This window comes from Lissotriton helveticus, chromosome 1_1 (assembly GCF_964261635.1).
Source record: "Lissotriton helveticus chromosome 1_1, aLisHel1.1, whole genome shotgun sequence".
Classification (NCBI taxonomy): domain Eukaryota; kingdom Metazoa; phylum Chordata; class Amphibia; order Caudata; family Salamandridae; genus Lissotriton; species Lissotriton helveticus.
In genome coordinates, this window is record NC_136057.1 from 357,895,715 (window position 1) to 357,914,245 (window position 18,531).

Here is an 18,531-nt window from a genome sequence, read left to right on the forward strand (position 1 = left end):
TTGTTTGCAAGAAGTCTGAGATGTGTACTGTGTTAAGTCCTGGTAGTAGCAGGCTAGTTGTTACCCACCCTGCGCATAACCTAGTGTCTTTGTCTTTCTCATCCAGACATTAGAACGTTGTAGTGAAATGGTGATGCACTCCGCCATGTGGAATTCTGAAAAATTTTAAATGTAGATTCTTGGATGTATGTTATTAATTGGAGCTATGTACAGAGTAATGCAGTCTTTTGCATTCTTAATGCATAATATATATTTTTTCGGGTGGCATTGGAAGTGTGCTTTGTTATTTTTGTTTTTTTGTTATTTACCTCCAGTGCAGTTGTGAAATTCCTAATTCTTTGGCTTCCTTTTCCCTATTGTGCCTTGTGGGTACCTTATCTGTGATTAGAGCGTACGGATGTACTCAACAGTATTTGTCAAAGACCTCGAGGTCTATTGTATTTTTCATATTTATAATTGTGGGTTTATTATGGGAATGAACACTTTTGTGTGTAACCTTTCAGCCCCTCTGTAGATTACATGATGTGCTCACTCCTGAACTCCAGTGTTGGGTTCAGAATACCACAAGTTGTTTTTCTTCCAAGGTTCTTTCGACTTTGTGGTGACTCGTGAATTCTCCCCCAAAACGCACAATTTACCAGGATACCAACTCCTCCTCAAATTTGTTTTTGGACTGTTTTTTTAATGCTATGCGGCTAGAGAAATTTCAACTCTGGAGGAGCAAGAAACTGAGTGCTGCTTCAGCATTGAACCAGAGGGGATTATGCTGAAGAACCAGGTGCCATGTCCTGTAAGAATCGCTAGTTTGGTGGAAGATTATCAAAATGACTCCTACTATATTTTGCCCTAGTTGAAACAATACATGTAAACAGAGCTAAGTGGGCCAAATTAGAATCCTGAGCTTGTTGTACCTAATCTTTACCAAGAGCAGAGCCACTCTGGGCTTCATCCATTTGACAATAAAGGGTTTGGTTTGTTTGCCGAAATTGGTGACAGAGCAGCACAGGCATTGGCCACAAAATAGTAGTTTAGTAAGGTGACACAACACCCTGGTCCAGAAACCACGTCTAAAAAACGTTTGTGATACCAATGATGTAAAGAGCTAAATATTCCTATGATGCATAATATGGATCACAAGTACCATTTATTTGTTCATCATTCATTCTTTACTGTTTTCCGTGAACAATGAATAGATTTTAAGTTCATCTTTATCCCGAAGCGAGGCGTTCTGGTAAGGATGAAAGAAAAGGAGGCTGGACACCATTGGTGCTAGTTTTTTACCTGAAGAGATTGCCCTGGGAGGCCTGACTCACTTGAGTATCAATTTTGGAATGATAGTTCAGACAGCAGTGCTTGCCAAAGTATGGAAGGATTTTCAGTTAAATAGCTCTATTTTCATCCATAAGCAAATTTACTGGCAAAAAACATGTTCCTTCGAATTTCCTGAGTCATGGTAAACTAAGCAGTTGTAACCAATTACTTTCAAAATTGCAGTTTTTTTTTTTGCTGTGTTCCTAAGCTTTTTTTGCGTTTGTCTAATCATTTTGTCTTTTGTTTAATGGAAATGGTGGTTTGGATTATGGCATATAGAGGTAGTTGCATTCAAATATCCTAAAGGCAGACCGGTATTTGTGCACTGATGTGTTTTTACAGATTTGTTACTGACTTCATTTTAATGCCTAATATGTTGCCTTATCTGCTATTTACTCTATGCACATTAGTTAAAAATGTTTAGTCATGTTAAAACCAGCTCGGCACTTCGTTTATGCCTTGTGTTTTAGTGATTTCCTAGGCTTTCAGAGAGACTGGGAATTTTCCACTTATCGACCTAAGTATTGTGCTTTGTTTTTAAACAGGGCCTGTACCAGCTGCTGGAGTTCAAAGTGGTGCTGCGCTGTCGCAAGCAAGATATTCCACTAGTTAAGGTACATCTGCTCTCCTGATAATCTCTACAGTATGTCAGCAGTTAGTGTATTCTGTTATATGTAGTCTTCAGAGAGTGGACTGGACATAGGTTTCAAGGGTCTTCTTTCTGTAAAGAAGTTGAATGGAAACAGTGGCAGAAATGAAAACGCGCATGATTGCTATATTTTTCAATTCTTTCAACAGCTGTTTACTTAAATTCGCAAGGACCTGGAAATAATAACTGTCTGGTTCTACAACTGGGTTCAGGCTTGTTTCCTTTTAAAGTTTGCCTCTGGTGACCTCTGGGTGGCTCTAGACATAGCCAGTAAAATTGCACGCCATAACGCAGTGCTTAAGAATCATTGTTTTCTTAAAGCAACAGTACCCAAGAACAATACACTTGTTGAAAAACACTGGGCTTTCATTCAGAGAATTGGGAGCTGTGGACCAAACGCTGCTCCAGCATCACTATGTACATCACCATCTCTCACTGGCTTAGTTAATATGATAACGTAAAAGTAATGTTTATTCACGGACCTTTAATTTGTACATCCAGATCCTCTGCCTAGTCTGTGAAACTAACCTATACTTATCGAGAACTTCCTCAACTAATAGGCTAGTTAAGATTCGAGAACAGGCACAGAAATACCTAATAAACATACTGCATGCCACAGATCAGAGTGCAGCTACGGAGTATGATAGACCGGTCCTTTTTGGGATCACAGCCACTCATGAATTTGGGCATCTTAAATAGATGAGGACCATCTTGAACTACTGAAGAAGTGACTTGACAAAGCCCAGAAGAAGGTAGGACTTAGCGTACAATAGGTAAACAGTGGCTTGTAACAAAGCAAACAGTTCATGGCATCAATACTATATGGATGGTGCAGAACAAGATTAGCTATCTGTTGTAGGGCTTCAGTGCTCGGTGAAAATTAAATCTGTTTTGATTGGCCATGTATAAGTTGCATTAATGAGTCCCATAATTCTCTACTACAGAAGTATTGGTGGAATGACCCATTTCTTACCCGTGTACACCCTCTATTGTTCTCTAAGAATTTTGAGTGTGCTAACTGATCCTATTCAAAAGTCCATAGGCATTGAGAGAGGCCTTCATATTAATTATAGTAAAATAAGTAACACTCTTGTTTGGCCATTTTCTGCATGAAGGTGGTATTTGTTTGGCAGTGCTGCGATTCCTGGCACTGCAACCGTTGGAAGATCAAATATCCACAACTTCTTGCCTGCATTGTATAACTGCAAATTGTTGCTATTATTGTAATGCTCCTCCATTCTTACGACTGCCTTCTGTCCCCCATGCAAAATGCATTTGCCACTCACAACCACCATGATTTAAAGGGCTTGTGGAGGGAAAGTGAAGTGCTTAGTACTCCTAAGGGATTTCATTCTAGAATGCTATTAAACAAGGGGATCATATCAGTCCTTAATCTCCTGTGCGATTTTGCGCTTCCAGAGTCATTGTAAAACACATTGATCCATCCTACATTACGGCTTTGATAAAAGTAAAACCGAGTACACTTTGCAGTGCTTACTGGCCATTTTTTCTGTGAACTGTCAGTTTTTAACTTTAAAAATGTATTTTGGTCACCCATCTCATATGTTTAAGGTTTGCCTGTCCGGGTAGGCACAAAATGAACATTAGAAGTGTGATCCAAATGGGTTTTACTGGCGCATCTAATACACATTTCTTAAACTGTATTGGTTGTACAGAGCACCACAAGATGGCTTAAACACTTGAGCAAGGAATTAAAAGCTAGCCATGCGATTGAGGAGATTTTTGTTTTTAGAGAGGAGATTTTTGTAAGTATATTGGGGAGGCACCTGGAGTTCTTCATTTAAGCTTAGCCTACCCGTTATCTGAAGTGAGGCAGTCTAAAAGACCATTTGTTAGGAAATGTGTTGAGGCTGTGTGTTCTTCTGTACACTCCTTTTCTGTTATTTGTTTTTCAGGCAGCAGTGCAGAAGTGTGTCCCAGCCTACAAAGCTTCCACAAAGAGGGAGATTGAAGTTGTTCTTGACCAAGATAACCATCTGCCCCATGAAATGTAAGATAGCTTTTAAAAAAGATAGCTTAATGTTATTCTCTGAAACATGCAGACATCAGTTTTTCTAAATATGGAGCGGAACCCTTTCACCCAAGGCATTCATATAAAACATTTGCATAAGAGGTTTATTGGTTCAGGTTCTTGATGTAGTCAAGTTTGCTATTCTATCATGGGAACTTCATTGATGTTCATAAACACTGAATTGTCCGACCTGTGTCATGATCCAGGGTCACTTTTTAAAAAAGTTTCTCTGGTGTAAAGAATGTTAATGTTTGCCCAAGGTATTATGCTTGACTCATAACTGAAATTCATTTTGTTTTCTTTTCGCTTTTCAATCCTCTGAAATGTAATCATTGCTGTTTCCTTAAATAGTGATTATTCAGAATAGGAAAACCTAATGGAAATGAAGTAAATGACCCAAACATGCAGCAGCTTTGTGAAGTTACAAATAAGACAGTAGTTTTAAGGAAACTGTGCTTCCCTAAAAACTGCTGGTAGGTCGTCTCTCACTTCTCCAGCACTGATTGATTCTGATTCTCATGCTTGAACTATTCCCCTTCCTCGTGCTGGGAACCCTCGGTAATCAATGTTAACATAGCAGGGTACCATTACACTCAATAGCATTGAAAAATGCATAGTCCGCTCATAACCAGTCCACCTCTTTGTGTGGCTTGAACTTCAGCTGAGCTGGTCGGCTGCCTGGACCCAAGGCTCTTCTCCTGATGGGATTCCAATGGCCGGATTTTCTAGTTTGTGACAGTGTAGATACCCATAGTGAAGAGCCTCATTTAATGGGAGGGAGGAGCATTGCTTGTGAACCATAGGAAAGAAGTTACAGGTAAGTAACCATTTTCCTACCATCATTGGATCTTTCATAGATTCACAAGCTTGAATCCGATTAGCCCGCAACATCCAGGTGCACTCTAAAACGCATCCAATAAAATCCAGGAGGATAAAATAAGTGTGAATTGCAGAAGCAGACACAGGGAAGGACCTCTAAAACCAGTAGAGATCAGGCCACATGAATGGCTTGTGGAATGAAAAGAGGGCAGGAGTCTAGTGTTGGCAGATTGGCAGATGGCATGAACACTCTTGATCTTGTGATATGCCATAGATATCCAAGCATTAAATGTCATGGCATGTAAGCCAGCTGCATCCTCGCTATCTAACTTGGTGTTGGGCAGGCCTTTTCTCAAACCAATTTAACCATTACAGCGAATGCTTCTGTAATGGGTTGTGATCACATCTTGTCTACATGACTGTACGTGGATGCTACAACAACAGTTGCCTCAGTGTTTTTTACACATTCATTCAAAGCAAAACAGTCCTCATAAAGACAGAAAACATAAGAGTCATGTACTACTTCCAGAAACAGGGGCACACCTCTTCCCAACTGCCTCCTTTGGCAAAAGAGAGATGGCATTGGGTCATTTGCAGACCGATTCTTCTCCTGGTGGAGCATCTCTTAGGAGTGGACAACAACTTTGCATACATAAACAGCAGGAAGCCTCAGCAAATTTGCTAGTAGCGAATACATCCCCATGTTCTTTAGCGAGGGACTTACAAATAAGGCACTCCCATCATAGACCAGGTCACCACACACAAAACGAAAAAATCCCAAACTTTCCCTCCAGGTACCTACGGTCCATGGGAATTGAATCATGGATAAATTATTCGAGGATATTTGCATAGTCTTTTCCTGCTCTTGCCCTGGTCCTGTATGTGGTCAGGAGAAGGAGGCAAGTGACCCTCATCCTGGGGGCACCAACATGTGTGAGACAACCATGGTACTCCATCATACTGGAGATGTTAGTGCATCCGCACAAGAAACAATCACTGAGACCAGATCTATCTCTGCATCCTTTTCTGCCCGGGCATACAGACACCAGAAAATTCAATTTCGCGATATAGCACCTGGAGTCTTAAAGTTTATGGAAGAGTATCTGCAATTCATGCATGAGGCGTAAAAACCCACTACACTTGGCTGCTAGGCTTCCAAGTGGAAAGGTTTTGTCCACTATTGAATTGGCAAGCACTATGATCCCTCTTATCAGGACATCATCCGATACCTGCTACGTTTGCAGAAAGTCTGATTAGTCAGATGACAAGAACTGCATTTTGGAGGAACGTAATGGGCCTAAACCTAGTGAGGACTACATTCCAATTCCATACCGATGCAGTTGGCATCTTTGAATGCATGACTCTTGAGGTCTTCCATGAAAGTCATAATAGCAGGGATTTTAAGTAAACACAAATGTTCCCTGTTTTGCATGCAGGCTGAAACAGTTGCTAGATGAAAACGGATCGAGTATGCTAAAAAGGGCGTGGCCTCATTACACCTCTCTGCAAGGCAGCCCCCTGGCGTATACTGGCGGTTCCTGGTGGGCTAGTTGGCCCCCAGGGACCCCCAGTATGCAAGGGGACTTAATCCCCCAACTTAGAACGCACTACGGGCGCGTTTGCACAGTGGTGAAGGTAGGGGGCGGGGCTTGAGGTGATATGTGTGCAAACATGCCCTGTGGCGTGTTTTAAGTTGGGAAATTAATTCCTCTTCAATCCAGAGGTCCCCTATGGGCCAACTAACCCAACAGGTACCTCTAGTAAGTGCCACGGAACTGGGTTGCAGAGTGTTGTAAAAAGGGGGCGTGGCCTCTGAACACCTCTCTGCAACGCAGCTCCCTGGCGCATGCTGGAGGTACCTGGTGGGCTAGTTGGCCCACAGGGGACCTCAGGATTGAAGAGGAATTAATTCCCCAACTTAAAACGCGCCACAGGGCGTGTTTGCACACATGTCACCTCAGGCCCCTCCCTTCACTATTGAGCAAAATATTCCTCTAAAATCTGCCCAACTACGAATTCCGATTTTCTCACCGGTTATCACGAGAGACGTGCGTGCTGCATCTTTGAGCCCAGTACGGACCATGAAAAGTAAATCAAAGTGTACTTACCAGTAACTTGTATTTCCTTTCATAGGAATCTATTGTGTGGTTTTCACCAGAAAAGTTTCGAAGTGTCTATTTTTGAAACTTACAAATATTCCTCTAAAATCATCCGAACTACGAATTCCGATTTACTCACCTGTTATTAGGAGCAACCTCAGTGCTGCATCTTTCAGCCCACTACTGATCCTGAAAAGTAATTTTAACCCTACTTCCCAGTAACTTGAATTTCCTTCCATAGGATATCCTTGCTTGCTATATAAAATATATATACATTAAAAAAAATATAAAATATATTACAATTTCAATATTTTTAAAAACATTTTTTTCCAATTTATATTAAAAATATGTAATGTAATTTAAAAAATAAAATATCTAAAAATAAATACTTTAAAACACTGTAGTAAATCAGTATAAAAAAATATAACAATTAATACATTTAAAAACGATCATTTACAAAACCTTTGAAATTCACTGAAAAAACCATAGGTTTCAGCCACGTTATAGTTGGGAATTAGCATTTAAAAAACCTTAGAAATTCACTGAAAAAACCATAGGTTTCAGCCACGTTATAGTTAGGAATTAGCATTTGAAAAAACCATAGATTTCACACATATTATAGTTAGCTGGACATTTCACTCATACAAAACCATTGAAATTCCCCCGTTATAGTTAGTTCAGCTAACTATAAGTCGCGTGCCCGCAACTCACTGCTCATGACATCACTCATGACATCACTCATGACATCACTCATGACATCACTCATGACATCACTCATGACATCACTCATGACATCACTCATGACATCACTCATGACATCTCAGATGACATCTCAGATGACATCATCCTTGTGAAAGAGTGGCAGACCTCCTCTCACCCTATTTATTTAAACTTGTTAAGCGCGCAGCTACCCGCAGTGGGTTTCCCGGCGCTAAGTGACAGAAAAGAAGAAGGAGTTTGCATGCTGATTTTACTGATGGAGAGCTTCTATTTGCTGTTGAAAGAACCAGGTTTTCAGTCCTTTGCGGAAACGGAAGAGGTTGATTTCGGTTTTCAGGGTCACGGGAAGAGTATTCCACAGTTTTGGACCCAGATATACAAAGGATCGACCTCCCATTTTTGCTAGCCTAAATCTAGGAGTGGAAAAATCACCATTTCCGGAAGATCTCAAAGTTCGGCTAGGCTTATAGGCCTGAATGAGGCCCTGAAGATATTTGGGGGCTGAGCCTTGTTTAATTTTAAAAACATGACAAAGGGCTTTAAACTTAATACGGTTAGGGATTTTCAGCCAATGGAGATCACGAAGTGCTAAGGAGGCAGTTGTTCTCCTAGGAACATTGCGAAGTAGCCGAGCGGCCGCATTCTGGACAACCTGAAGTTTTTTTATGGTTGTCGTATCGGCTCCAAGATATAGGACATTGCCATAGTCCAGGCGGGAAACAACCAACGCCTGGACTACACTTCTTTGTGTGCAGGGGGGCAGCATCCACAAAAATTTTTGGAGCCATCTCAGAGTGGCGAAACAGATGGAGGCTACCTTCACAGCCTGCTGTCTCATTGTAAGTTTGTTATCTATGAGAAATCCTAAATTACGTACTACAGTAGCGGGCTGAGGTGTGGGTCCCATGTCATTTGGCCAATGATGAGGGCCCCAGAGATCTTTGTCCTTGCCTAGTATTACAACCTCTGTCTTGTCACCATTTAATTTTAAGAAATTGCTTTTCATCCACCTAGAGACTCTGGTCAGACCTTCTTTCAAGATAGAGGTATCATTATTCTCTTTGTTGGAAAGCGAGAAAATGATTTGTGTGTCGTATAACCTTTAATACACACATTCAAAAATAGAAACTACAATTTTCAAAAAAATGGAGATACCAATACCAGTTACAAAAACCTATTCAGTAATTCCAACATCTACATACAAATCCACTCATTCACCAACAGTTCGATATAGTCACTCATACATGTACTCACTCATCATATGTACTCATACACCTATACATCCTGTTCTCCAGTATTAGGGGTGTCTTTCATAGATTCACATGCCTGAATCATTCCCCGTCGTCGGAGTGGGAGTCCCACGGTATATATAAAAGCAATAAATGCCATAAAACTTATAGCAAATATCAGAGATACTAAACCAGGAAGTAAAGTAGCACCAGCTACAGTAGAAAAAACTTCCACATTAGTGACTATCCTAGTCGTTATGTATTAGTCCAAACTGCGGCCAATCAGGCGACAGCACCCACCAGAATGTCCTCCCCAGAGGCTCAGGCTCTCAGATTTTTTACCGCACGTCGTGTGAAGGGAGTCTCCCTGAGCTCTGCTCAGTTTCTTCATTTACTTCATTTATATTAAATTTTGTGATGTCTTCTTACATGAAGTCTATTTGTTGACCCTGTGTCACTTGTGGAAAGCTGCGACCGTTTCCGGTTATCTTCACGAATATATGGATCATTTTCTCTGCCTGTCGCTGACATGGTAGGATGAGAAGGGGATGTTCTTGTGATTTGGCTACCCCCCTTCTGTTGTGGGAGGATTTTCTTTATTTATATGGCTTCACTTCACCAGCTGAGGTTGCTTTAAAAGTAAAGGGTCTTTGACCTACTCTGAGTCTGCCTCCCACATCTACGCCCACGAGATTTACTCTCAGGCGTTTAGACTCGTTCTGCGCACTTTTTTCTTCTGAGAACGTGCCAGCTGGTTGACAAGACGCTCTTTGTATTCTACGACGACAATCTCTGCCGTCACAAGGCTACAGGATCCTGTTGACAGTGCCCTCTTATGCACTGGTTGTAAGTCGCAGGGAGCTGCGCAACCGACAAAGAGCTTCGTCGACAAACAGCCTCATAACCGAGTGCAATTTTGCCTCGTCGATGCTGAGCCTCGTCGACGACGAGTTTAGCCTCGTCGACGACAAGCCTCGTCGACCGTGATGGTGGCATCGTCGACGGGAAGCATCGTCGATGGCGAGGGAGCTCCGTCGACGTTGGGCCTCGTTGACGGTGCAGGGTGTCCCTCGTCGACGCTGAAGAGCCTCGTCGACGGTGAGGAGCCTCGTCGACGGTGAGGAGCCTCGTCGACGGTGAGGAGCCTCGTCGACGGTGAGGAGCCTCGTCGACGGTGAGGAGCCTCGTCGACGGTGAGGTGTCTCGTCGACGGTGAAGAGTCTCGTCGACGGTGAGGTGCCTCGTCGACGGTGAAGAGTCTCGTCGACGTTCGAGAGCCTATTCAGCTGAAATAGTATACTGAAAGCTTTGGCGACGATTGGCTCAATACCAGTGGGCCACTGACAGTAGCCCTTCTGACATGTGGTCCATCGGCAGTTGGCCATTGGCACCCAGCATCTCTTGGCTGTCAACAGTGGACCTATAAACAGTGCAGTTGGGGCCATTAACAGTGGGCACATCGGCAGTTGGCCCGCAGGCTTTAGGTCCGTAAACAGTTGGCCCATTGACGACAGTTCAGCTTAGTCAATAGCAGGCTCGTCGACGACATTCTAAGTCGATAAAATACTCTGTTCATCACACATCCTCAGTGATGGTGAGTTTTATTGTTGAATGTTGGCCAAGTTAAGGATCAGTTTCGTGGACAACAAGTAGTACGTCTACGGAGGGTTTGTAGACGGACAGCGTCAGCGGTCACATCCATAGTAGTTTAAGTCTGCAACTGTTTCCTATGCGGACACTGAGGGTCACGTTTTTGGTTGACCTCTCTGATGCTGTACCCAGTCCACGCTTGACTCAGTTGGGTTTATGAACAGTGTTCCTTTAGCCTACTTATTAGTCGTAGCCTCCTTTCAGCAAGATCCTCTGGATGGAGTGATGTCTTTTTACTCAACGTCATATTTTCTTGGAATGGCTTCCGACTTAGCCAGACTCTTAGCCTTGGTTTCTTTGGGATGCCATGTCCTGTCCTTTGACGAGATCTTGCATGAATCTTTATTATTCTATCCTCTGGCGGATTTTGACGGATTTATCCTCCTCATGTAAGGAACGGTGACACGCTTTCGTCAAGCCCTTGTCACCAGGATAGAGGCGGAAGGTTTTTTCTCTTTTAATTTTAGATTGGCAGAGATTTGAGCCCTGCTTAAGCCAAAGATCGGCGCTGGTGGCTCTCTGGCAATCTTTTAGCTCTCTGGACACAATCAATTTTGGCATAGGGGCACAGAATGTGCGTACCCATGAATACCCCTAAACTGACGCTTCTAGAATTTTTAACAAAAAGAATAGAAGGAGATCATCATCAACAAAACACCGTGCAGTGCACATTGCAACTCCAAGTTTTGCAGTATTGTGTTGCGAAGTTAGGGTTGGAAGAACCCTTGGTTCCTCGCCCACAAGTTCAAACTGAGATAATGGCCGTACCTTCTTATAGATGTTACTTCTGGGCCATCATATTGGCCAGACAATACCGCGCCTTCTGTTCTCTACAGTACGGGGATCAACCCTTTCGTGGTGCCCGAGGACCGTTTTCACATTTTATTCCAAGAAGTTCCACCCAGTATCTGGTATACAACTGTATTATGCGTCTCTAAATCGTATACAGGAAGTCGTTTTTCCAGGAAACTACGACTTACTTTAGAGCTCATCCTTAGTCCATTCCAAGTGGGATAAGGGTGGAATATCTCTGGGATTTAATTTGGTCACCGATGCCATTTATCTGTGGGGAATTCTAATTGTGATGCCAAAAGGGCATGCTCTAGAATTTGGCTATTTCTTTTCTGCTACGCCTTTATAGTGACCGCATTCACCTCATCTACGTGAGTCATTCACAAATTGACTTATGGATACATCAGGGACCGTCGGAGTGGTTCTGAATCTATAAGAAGTTAGGTTTTTTTCCTCTCAGTTCCTCATCAACTAGCTGGTCAGAAATGTAGGGCCGGATTTTTGTCATTCCTGCGCAAAATTTTTCAAATGTTGTACCTCAAAGTTTTTTCAAATGTTACTGCCAGAGGACCTGACAAGTGCACTCGACCTCCAGAGTGTCAAGGTTCAGGTGCCAATCCTTCCACAGCACGGGACGTGGCAGCTCTTTCCTCTAAGTTATATTCATTTTCTATCACAGGCCTATTTTTTTTTTAGGACTCTCGGTCCACTCCACGTGATTCTTATCTAGATTCTGGCAGCCTATCTGTGTCTGCAACACATACGCATTCATCATTTCTGAGACAAGTTTATTTAAGAAGGATCACTCTTCTTAATAAGCAATCCAGTACATCCAGACTTTGCAGTCACTGTTTCAATGCCTGGTTTTTATCAATATACCATGTCAAGTCCTAATTATTCCTAGTTACGACGCAGGATTTTCTAGAAACAACACTCAATGCACATCCAGCAAGGGTGTTTTATCTCTTGCGAATGAGAAGCCTGCAGCTCTTTCTTGCTGTTTCTTTTACGTACATTACAGCCTATTTCATTAGATTCTCGAAACTTTTCTTCTACATTATTAGTTTCTTCAAGTTTCACAGATGTCTTCTTCAAAATCCCTGTTCAGGGCCTGTGATTCTTGTGGGAAGAATTCAGTTAATTTAATTTAATAAAATTCCCTTAAAACTCTGTCACTGATGCAAACCCTGGGTTTCTCAGTAAACTTCGAAAAGTCACACCTCACGCCAGCAACAAGAAAGACTTTCTTGGGAGCGACACTGGACACCAAGCTCGCCCAAGTATTCATCTCAAAAGAAAGACAGGACAAGATTCAACGATTCGCTGCGGCACTGTTATTAAAAAAGTGCGTTTCAGTGCGCATGTTCAAGTCCTTCATCGGGTTGCTTTCTTCCTGCATTCTTCTCACCCCCAACTGTCGTCTTCGGATGAGGCCCTTGCAAGAAGAGCTCAGTCGCCAGTGGATCCAGGCATCAGGATCCTTCGAGGATATCATCCAAATTACACCGCGAATGCGACAAGCGATAAAATGGTGGACCCACCGATCCAACATACAAGTGGGATGCTCCTTCCTCACTGAAGTGCCCAGGTTTATAGTAACGACCGACGCATCAATGACAGGCTGGGGTGCACACCTCCAAGGCATGACGGTCAGCGGGAAATGGAACCAGATCCAAATGAGATGGCACATAAACAGGCTAGTGTTGCACGCCATATTTTTAGCCCTGAAGTCCTTTCAAGCGACTCTACAAGGTGCCACAGTTTTAATACGGACAGACAACACCACCTGCATGCATTATCTGAACAAGCGGGGCGGCACAAAATCAGCCCGGTTGTTGCAACAAGCACAAGAGATCTAGAGTTGGGCCCTGACTCACAATATCCATCTGTCAGAGGTCCATGCTCCGGGAATCGCAAATGTGTTGACGGACTCTCTCAGCAGGTCCGGGGGCTGCACTCACGAGTGGGAACTACATCTACCATCTCTACATCGCATCTTTCAGTTATGGGGGCTTCCGGATTTGGACTGGTTTGCGACATACCAGAACCGGAAATGCCCATACTTTGCAAGCTGGGTTCCCCACAAGGACTCGTGCGGGGATGCCCTTTTGCTGAATTGGAATCTAATATTCGCATGCGCTTTTCCACCGATACCTCTGATCCTGAAAGTTATCAGGAAGATGAAGAAGCAGCCGTGCCGGTTGATACTGATCGCTCCACGATGGCCCAGGCAATACTGGTTCACCGAGCTACCCCTTCTCTTGGAATGCAACCCTATCCAACTTCCACGCATTCCGAATCTTCTCTCCACCCAGCAGGGCAGGGTATACCATCCGGACCCGAACTCGCTGAAATTGTCAGCTTGGCTCCTCAGCACATGGAATTTGCACACCTGAACATTCCACAAGATTGCCAGGAGGTGCTGGCTAAAGCCGGAGCTCCATCCACGATCAAAACCTACAAACTTAAGTGGAAACGTTTCTGTGCATGGTGCCAATCTAATGATCTACATCCCATTCATGCGAAACCGGAGCAAATCCTTCCTTTCTTTTTGCATTTGGCCAGATTGGGTTTGGCACATTCTACTCTTAAAGTCTTCCTAGCTGCCATTTCTAGATTTCGTCAAGATGGATCGAACTCTTTGTTCTCTGTAAGGATCATACAACAATTTTTTCAAGGGATTATCTCGTATGTTTCCGCCTGTCCGGAAACCTCCTCCGGCATGGCATCTGAATGTTGTACTAACTCAGCTCATGCGTCACCCTTTTGAGCCGATCCATAAGGTGGACCTGAAATTTCGGACATGGAAAGTGTCGTTGTTACTAACCTTTACATCTGCTAGAAGGGTAAGCGATATTCAAGCATTTACATCTAAAGCACCTCTCATCCAATTCACCACGGACTCAGTGGTACTGCGTACTAATCCAACGTACATGCCTAAAGTGCCTCTGGATTTTCATCTGAATGAGCCGGTTGTCCTCAAGACATTCTTTCCAGCCCCACAGTCTACGGCTGAAAGAGCACTACATTCATTAGACATTAGAAGATGTCTTAAATGTTATCTCTCCAGAACTTCTGCCATCCGCAAGACAGTCCAACTGTTCGTGGCTTATGGGCGGCAACGCCGGGGCTGTGCAGTTTCAAAACAGACCATTGCTAGATGGGTCTCCTCTACGATTGGACTTTGTCATCAGCAGGCCGGTAGACCCTTACAGGCCTTGCCAAGAGCACATTCTACAAGGGCGGTTAGCTCTTCCACTGCCCTTTTTGATGGTGTGCCTATTCGACAGATCTGCAGAGCTGCTACATGGTCTAGTAGACACACCTTTACTACACTACTGTCTAGATTCAGCAGACGACGCAGATGCTTCGGTTGGAAGAGCAGTGCTGCGTAATCTTTTCAAATAAGGTGAGCCTCTGTTTTCTCCTCCTCCTATATGCTCTTTAGATGTTCTGTCAGATTCGATGCTTCTTGTATAACTGGTATTCTGTTATATATATTTATTTATATATATATATATATATATATATATATATACATTTGATACTCTGACGTCTACGAGCCTTATGTTAGGAGTACTGCTTACTATTCTGATTCAGGCATGTGAATCTATGAAAGACACCCCTAATACTGGAGAAGAACTATAGTTACTTACCTGTAAACAGGTGGTTCTCCAGTATTGGTGTCTTTCATAGATTCACATGCAACCCGCCCGCCTCCCCCCAGAGACTCACTCAGGCATTTTAGGGTTTCACTCCCGTGCGAAAAAATCTGAGAGCCTGAGCCTCTGGGGAGGACATTCTGGTGGGTGCTGTCGCCTGATTGGCCGCAGTTTGGACTAATACATACCGACTAGGATAGTCACTAATGTGGAAGTTTTTTCTACTGTAGCTGGTGCTACTTTACTTCCTGGTTTAGTATCTCTGATATTTGCTATAAGTTTTATGGCATTTATTGCTTTTATATATACCGTGGGACTCCCACTCCGACGACGGGGAATGATTCAGGCATGTGAATCTATGAAAGACCCCAATACTGGAGAACCACCTGTTTACAGGTAAGTAACTATAGTTCTTACACACCGACACTCATCCATAGAGTTACTCACACACATACTCATACATGTAAATAAACTATCAGACATTCATTTACTTGCATATACAGCTATACACACACCACTACACTTACTTCTACAGAAACGTACATATACGTACTCTCTTAAACAATCACTTATAGAAACATACTTATTTATACAGGAACTCTTCCAATCTCTCTCACATATACTCCCTTATATACATCAATACTCACATATACTAGTTTAAACATATGTAGTTACTTATAAAGATACTATTGAGACAGTCATTCGCTCACTAACACACCCATACACACACTCATCTACCCATACAGTCCTGCACACATGCTGTCTTCAAAACACATAGTCATTCATGCATCTGTGCGCTAATACCCCCACCAAACATTACAGACACTCATTCTGATACTTAAAAAACCAACTAATAACCCATATAGACACTCATGTAGCTACTCACCAACCCATGCAGCCACTTATACACAAAGTGAGACACTGATGCAGATATTTACATATTTAAACATTACTCGCTAATACATGTATTCACTAAGATATACTTAATAAGTTAGTTATACAATCAATTTTACAAAAAAAACATCAATTTAGACACTTATTTACCCATTTATTCTTCCATCGACCTATAGATGTACATATATAAAAAATATTTATTTTTCAGAAAGATACACAGACAGAGAGATATATATATATATATATATATATATATATATATATATATATATATATATATATATATCTATCCTACTGGCGGTCACCAGTAGGTTATTATAGTTAGGACCTATTATCTATAGGAAATCCGCAACATTCTATTCCCAATAACTTTGGCGCTGATTGAATCTTTGCGAAATTTTCCAAACTTTTGGCCAGCTCCGGTCTGCTCCTATCCTGATAGTTTCGGGAGGATTCGTCAAGCGGGGGCCGAGAAAAAAGAAGGGTCCCAAAACGCGTTTTCCCTATGCAATTTCCCGTAGGACCTTTAGCCGCAGCTACAGCCCGAACTGCTGAACAGAATTACGCCAAATTTGGCAAAGATGTAGTCCTCAGTTCAGACTTGTGCCTTTTGCTTAAATGGTGTTAATCTGTTCAGTGGTTCCTGAGAAAATTACAGTTAAAAGCATTTATATATCTATGGGCACGGTTGATCCGCGGACCCTGAGCGCACCATAAGTGCACCCTTCCGATCACGCGATGAATGCTAATTGGCGGTCAAGTGGTTGTCAACATTCGAAACCAGGAACTGTTAGCAGCCATTTTGTGCCTTGGTAGAAGCGAGGCTGAAGAAGTCAGTGGAATATGTGTGCAAAACTTAGAAAGCGGCAGGGTAGAAATACTTCCCCCCCCCCCTCCCCACCCCCCTCTAGACCTGCTTAGGGGGTCCCACAATTTTATTTTTATTTTTTATTAAAAGACCCGGCTGGTGCGTGTAGGGTGCGCGGACTCTGTCGTGTAAAAAAAATACAAATAAAACAGCTTTTTTTATAATTAGCCCCCGGGGGGGCTAAATACCTGGGGCAAAATTAATAAATGTTATGGGGGTCCCAAATGGACCCCCCAGCCCTGGGGATCGTCACCCCGGGGGCTAAAAAAGGAGGGAGGGGTCAAAGGTCCCCAAAGCCGCGGGAACCACCACACCCCCGGGGCTTTATGTAATGTGGGAGGGGGACTGCGTGCCCCCCCCCCCTCCTGGAGCACTTGAGGGCCCGTTACCCCCCCCCCCCCCGGGGCTACAAAAAAAATGGTTGGGGGTGGGCTGCAAGGTCTCCAAAGCCCCAGGGACCACCACTCACCGGGGCTTTATGTATTGTGGGAGGGCCAGTTCCTGCAGTGTCTCGGGGTGTCCATCCCGCCCTCCCATAGCAAGGAAATCTGTTCTCTTTCAAAATCTAAATCAGATTGCTTTTCCACATGGGGAGCTGCATGTTAGTAGCTCCCCATGTGGAAAAGCAATGCCGGCTCCCAAACGCGTAGAAGTTGTGCAATAAAGGCGCTGGAGTTGCGCACCCTACAGATTATGAGTCGTACATCCAGCTCGTGCACAGCAGGGGGCAGCACTGAGCGCTGCGCTAGGTGCGCGACTTCTAATTTTACCATTAAAAAAATAGCCCCTATCAGAATTTCTAATATCCCCGGGGACCCTGTCCCCCGGGTCTTATAAAAAATGTTGGGGACCGTGAGGGGAGCCCCAATGCCCCCACGGTCCCGCTGGCGCCCCGTGTCCTTCGGGCGCCGGCATTGCTTTTCCACATGGGGAGATGCTAACTTGCATGTGGAAAAGCAATCTGGTCTGGATTTTGAAAGTGAGAACCGATTTCACTGCTCTGTCTTTCAAAATCCAAACCAAGGGGAATATTATCAAGCAGGGCGATAAAAATTATCGCCGTTTTAATGGGCTTGATAATGTGGCCTTGTGAATTCCAATAGAAACCCATGTTCTGGTGTGAACATGGGCTCTATTGGAAAGTGGTGCAAGGATGTTGTAAATCTGGTTTGGATTTTGAAAGAGAGCAGGGTGCATCTGTAGGGTAAGTGCAGGTTAGTGCAAGGGTAACAATTACTATTCTAACTCCAGGGGGGGTGCATCTGTAGGGTAAGTGCATGTTAGTGTAGGGGTAACAATTACTATTCTAACTCCAGGGGGGTGCATCTGTACGGTATGTGCTGGATAGTGTATCAGTAAAAAAAAAAAAATGTATATCCCCAAGGTGGAGCATCTGTAGGGCATGTGCTGGATAGTGTATGAGTAACAATTATTATGAAAAAGAAAGGAGTTAAAGGAGAAGGAGACACGCTCTTTCACGGTCAACCTGGACGAACAGAAAGTGACGAGAGATGATTTCCGACGTGTTTAGCCTTGAGAGCCTGGTTAATCATTAAATGGGGTCTGGCAGATAAGTGCGTACTTATTCTGCAAGAAGCCTTTCAGGGTCTTGCGAAAGCAGGTCATCCTCAATAATTCGCATCGCTCTACACTTGTTATGCAAATGTCGCACATATTCTTTTTAACTTTGCAAGTGAAGTAAGGAGCGGCAGACAGTGGTTGATCGCTAATGCAGCGATAATGTTAACGCCGTAACTGATAATTTTCCCGTCCATTTTTTTAAGATTGTTGATTATACTTCACCTC

General features: G+C 43.3%; 1 protein-coding gene across 1 annotated transcript in view; it reads left to right on the top strand.

Moving 5' to 3' along the window:
- The window catches only part of ATP6V1E1 (ATPase H+ transporting V1 subunit E1), a 199,848-nt gene that overhangs the window by 119,730 nt on the left and 61,587 nt on the right, over positions 1 to 18,531 (top strand). Inside the window, exons 6-7 of the mRNA XM_078673633.1 lie at positions 1,857 to 1,925; positions 3,877 to 3,971. Coding sequence (XP_078529759.1) covers positions 1,857 to 1,925; positions 3,877 to 3,971 — 164 coding nt within the window. The remainder of the gene's footprint in view (positions 1 to 1,856; positions 1,926 to 3,876; positions 3,972 to 18,531) is intronic.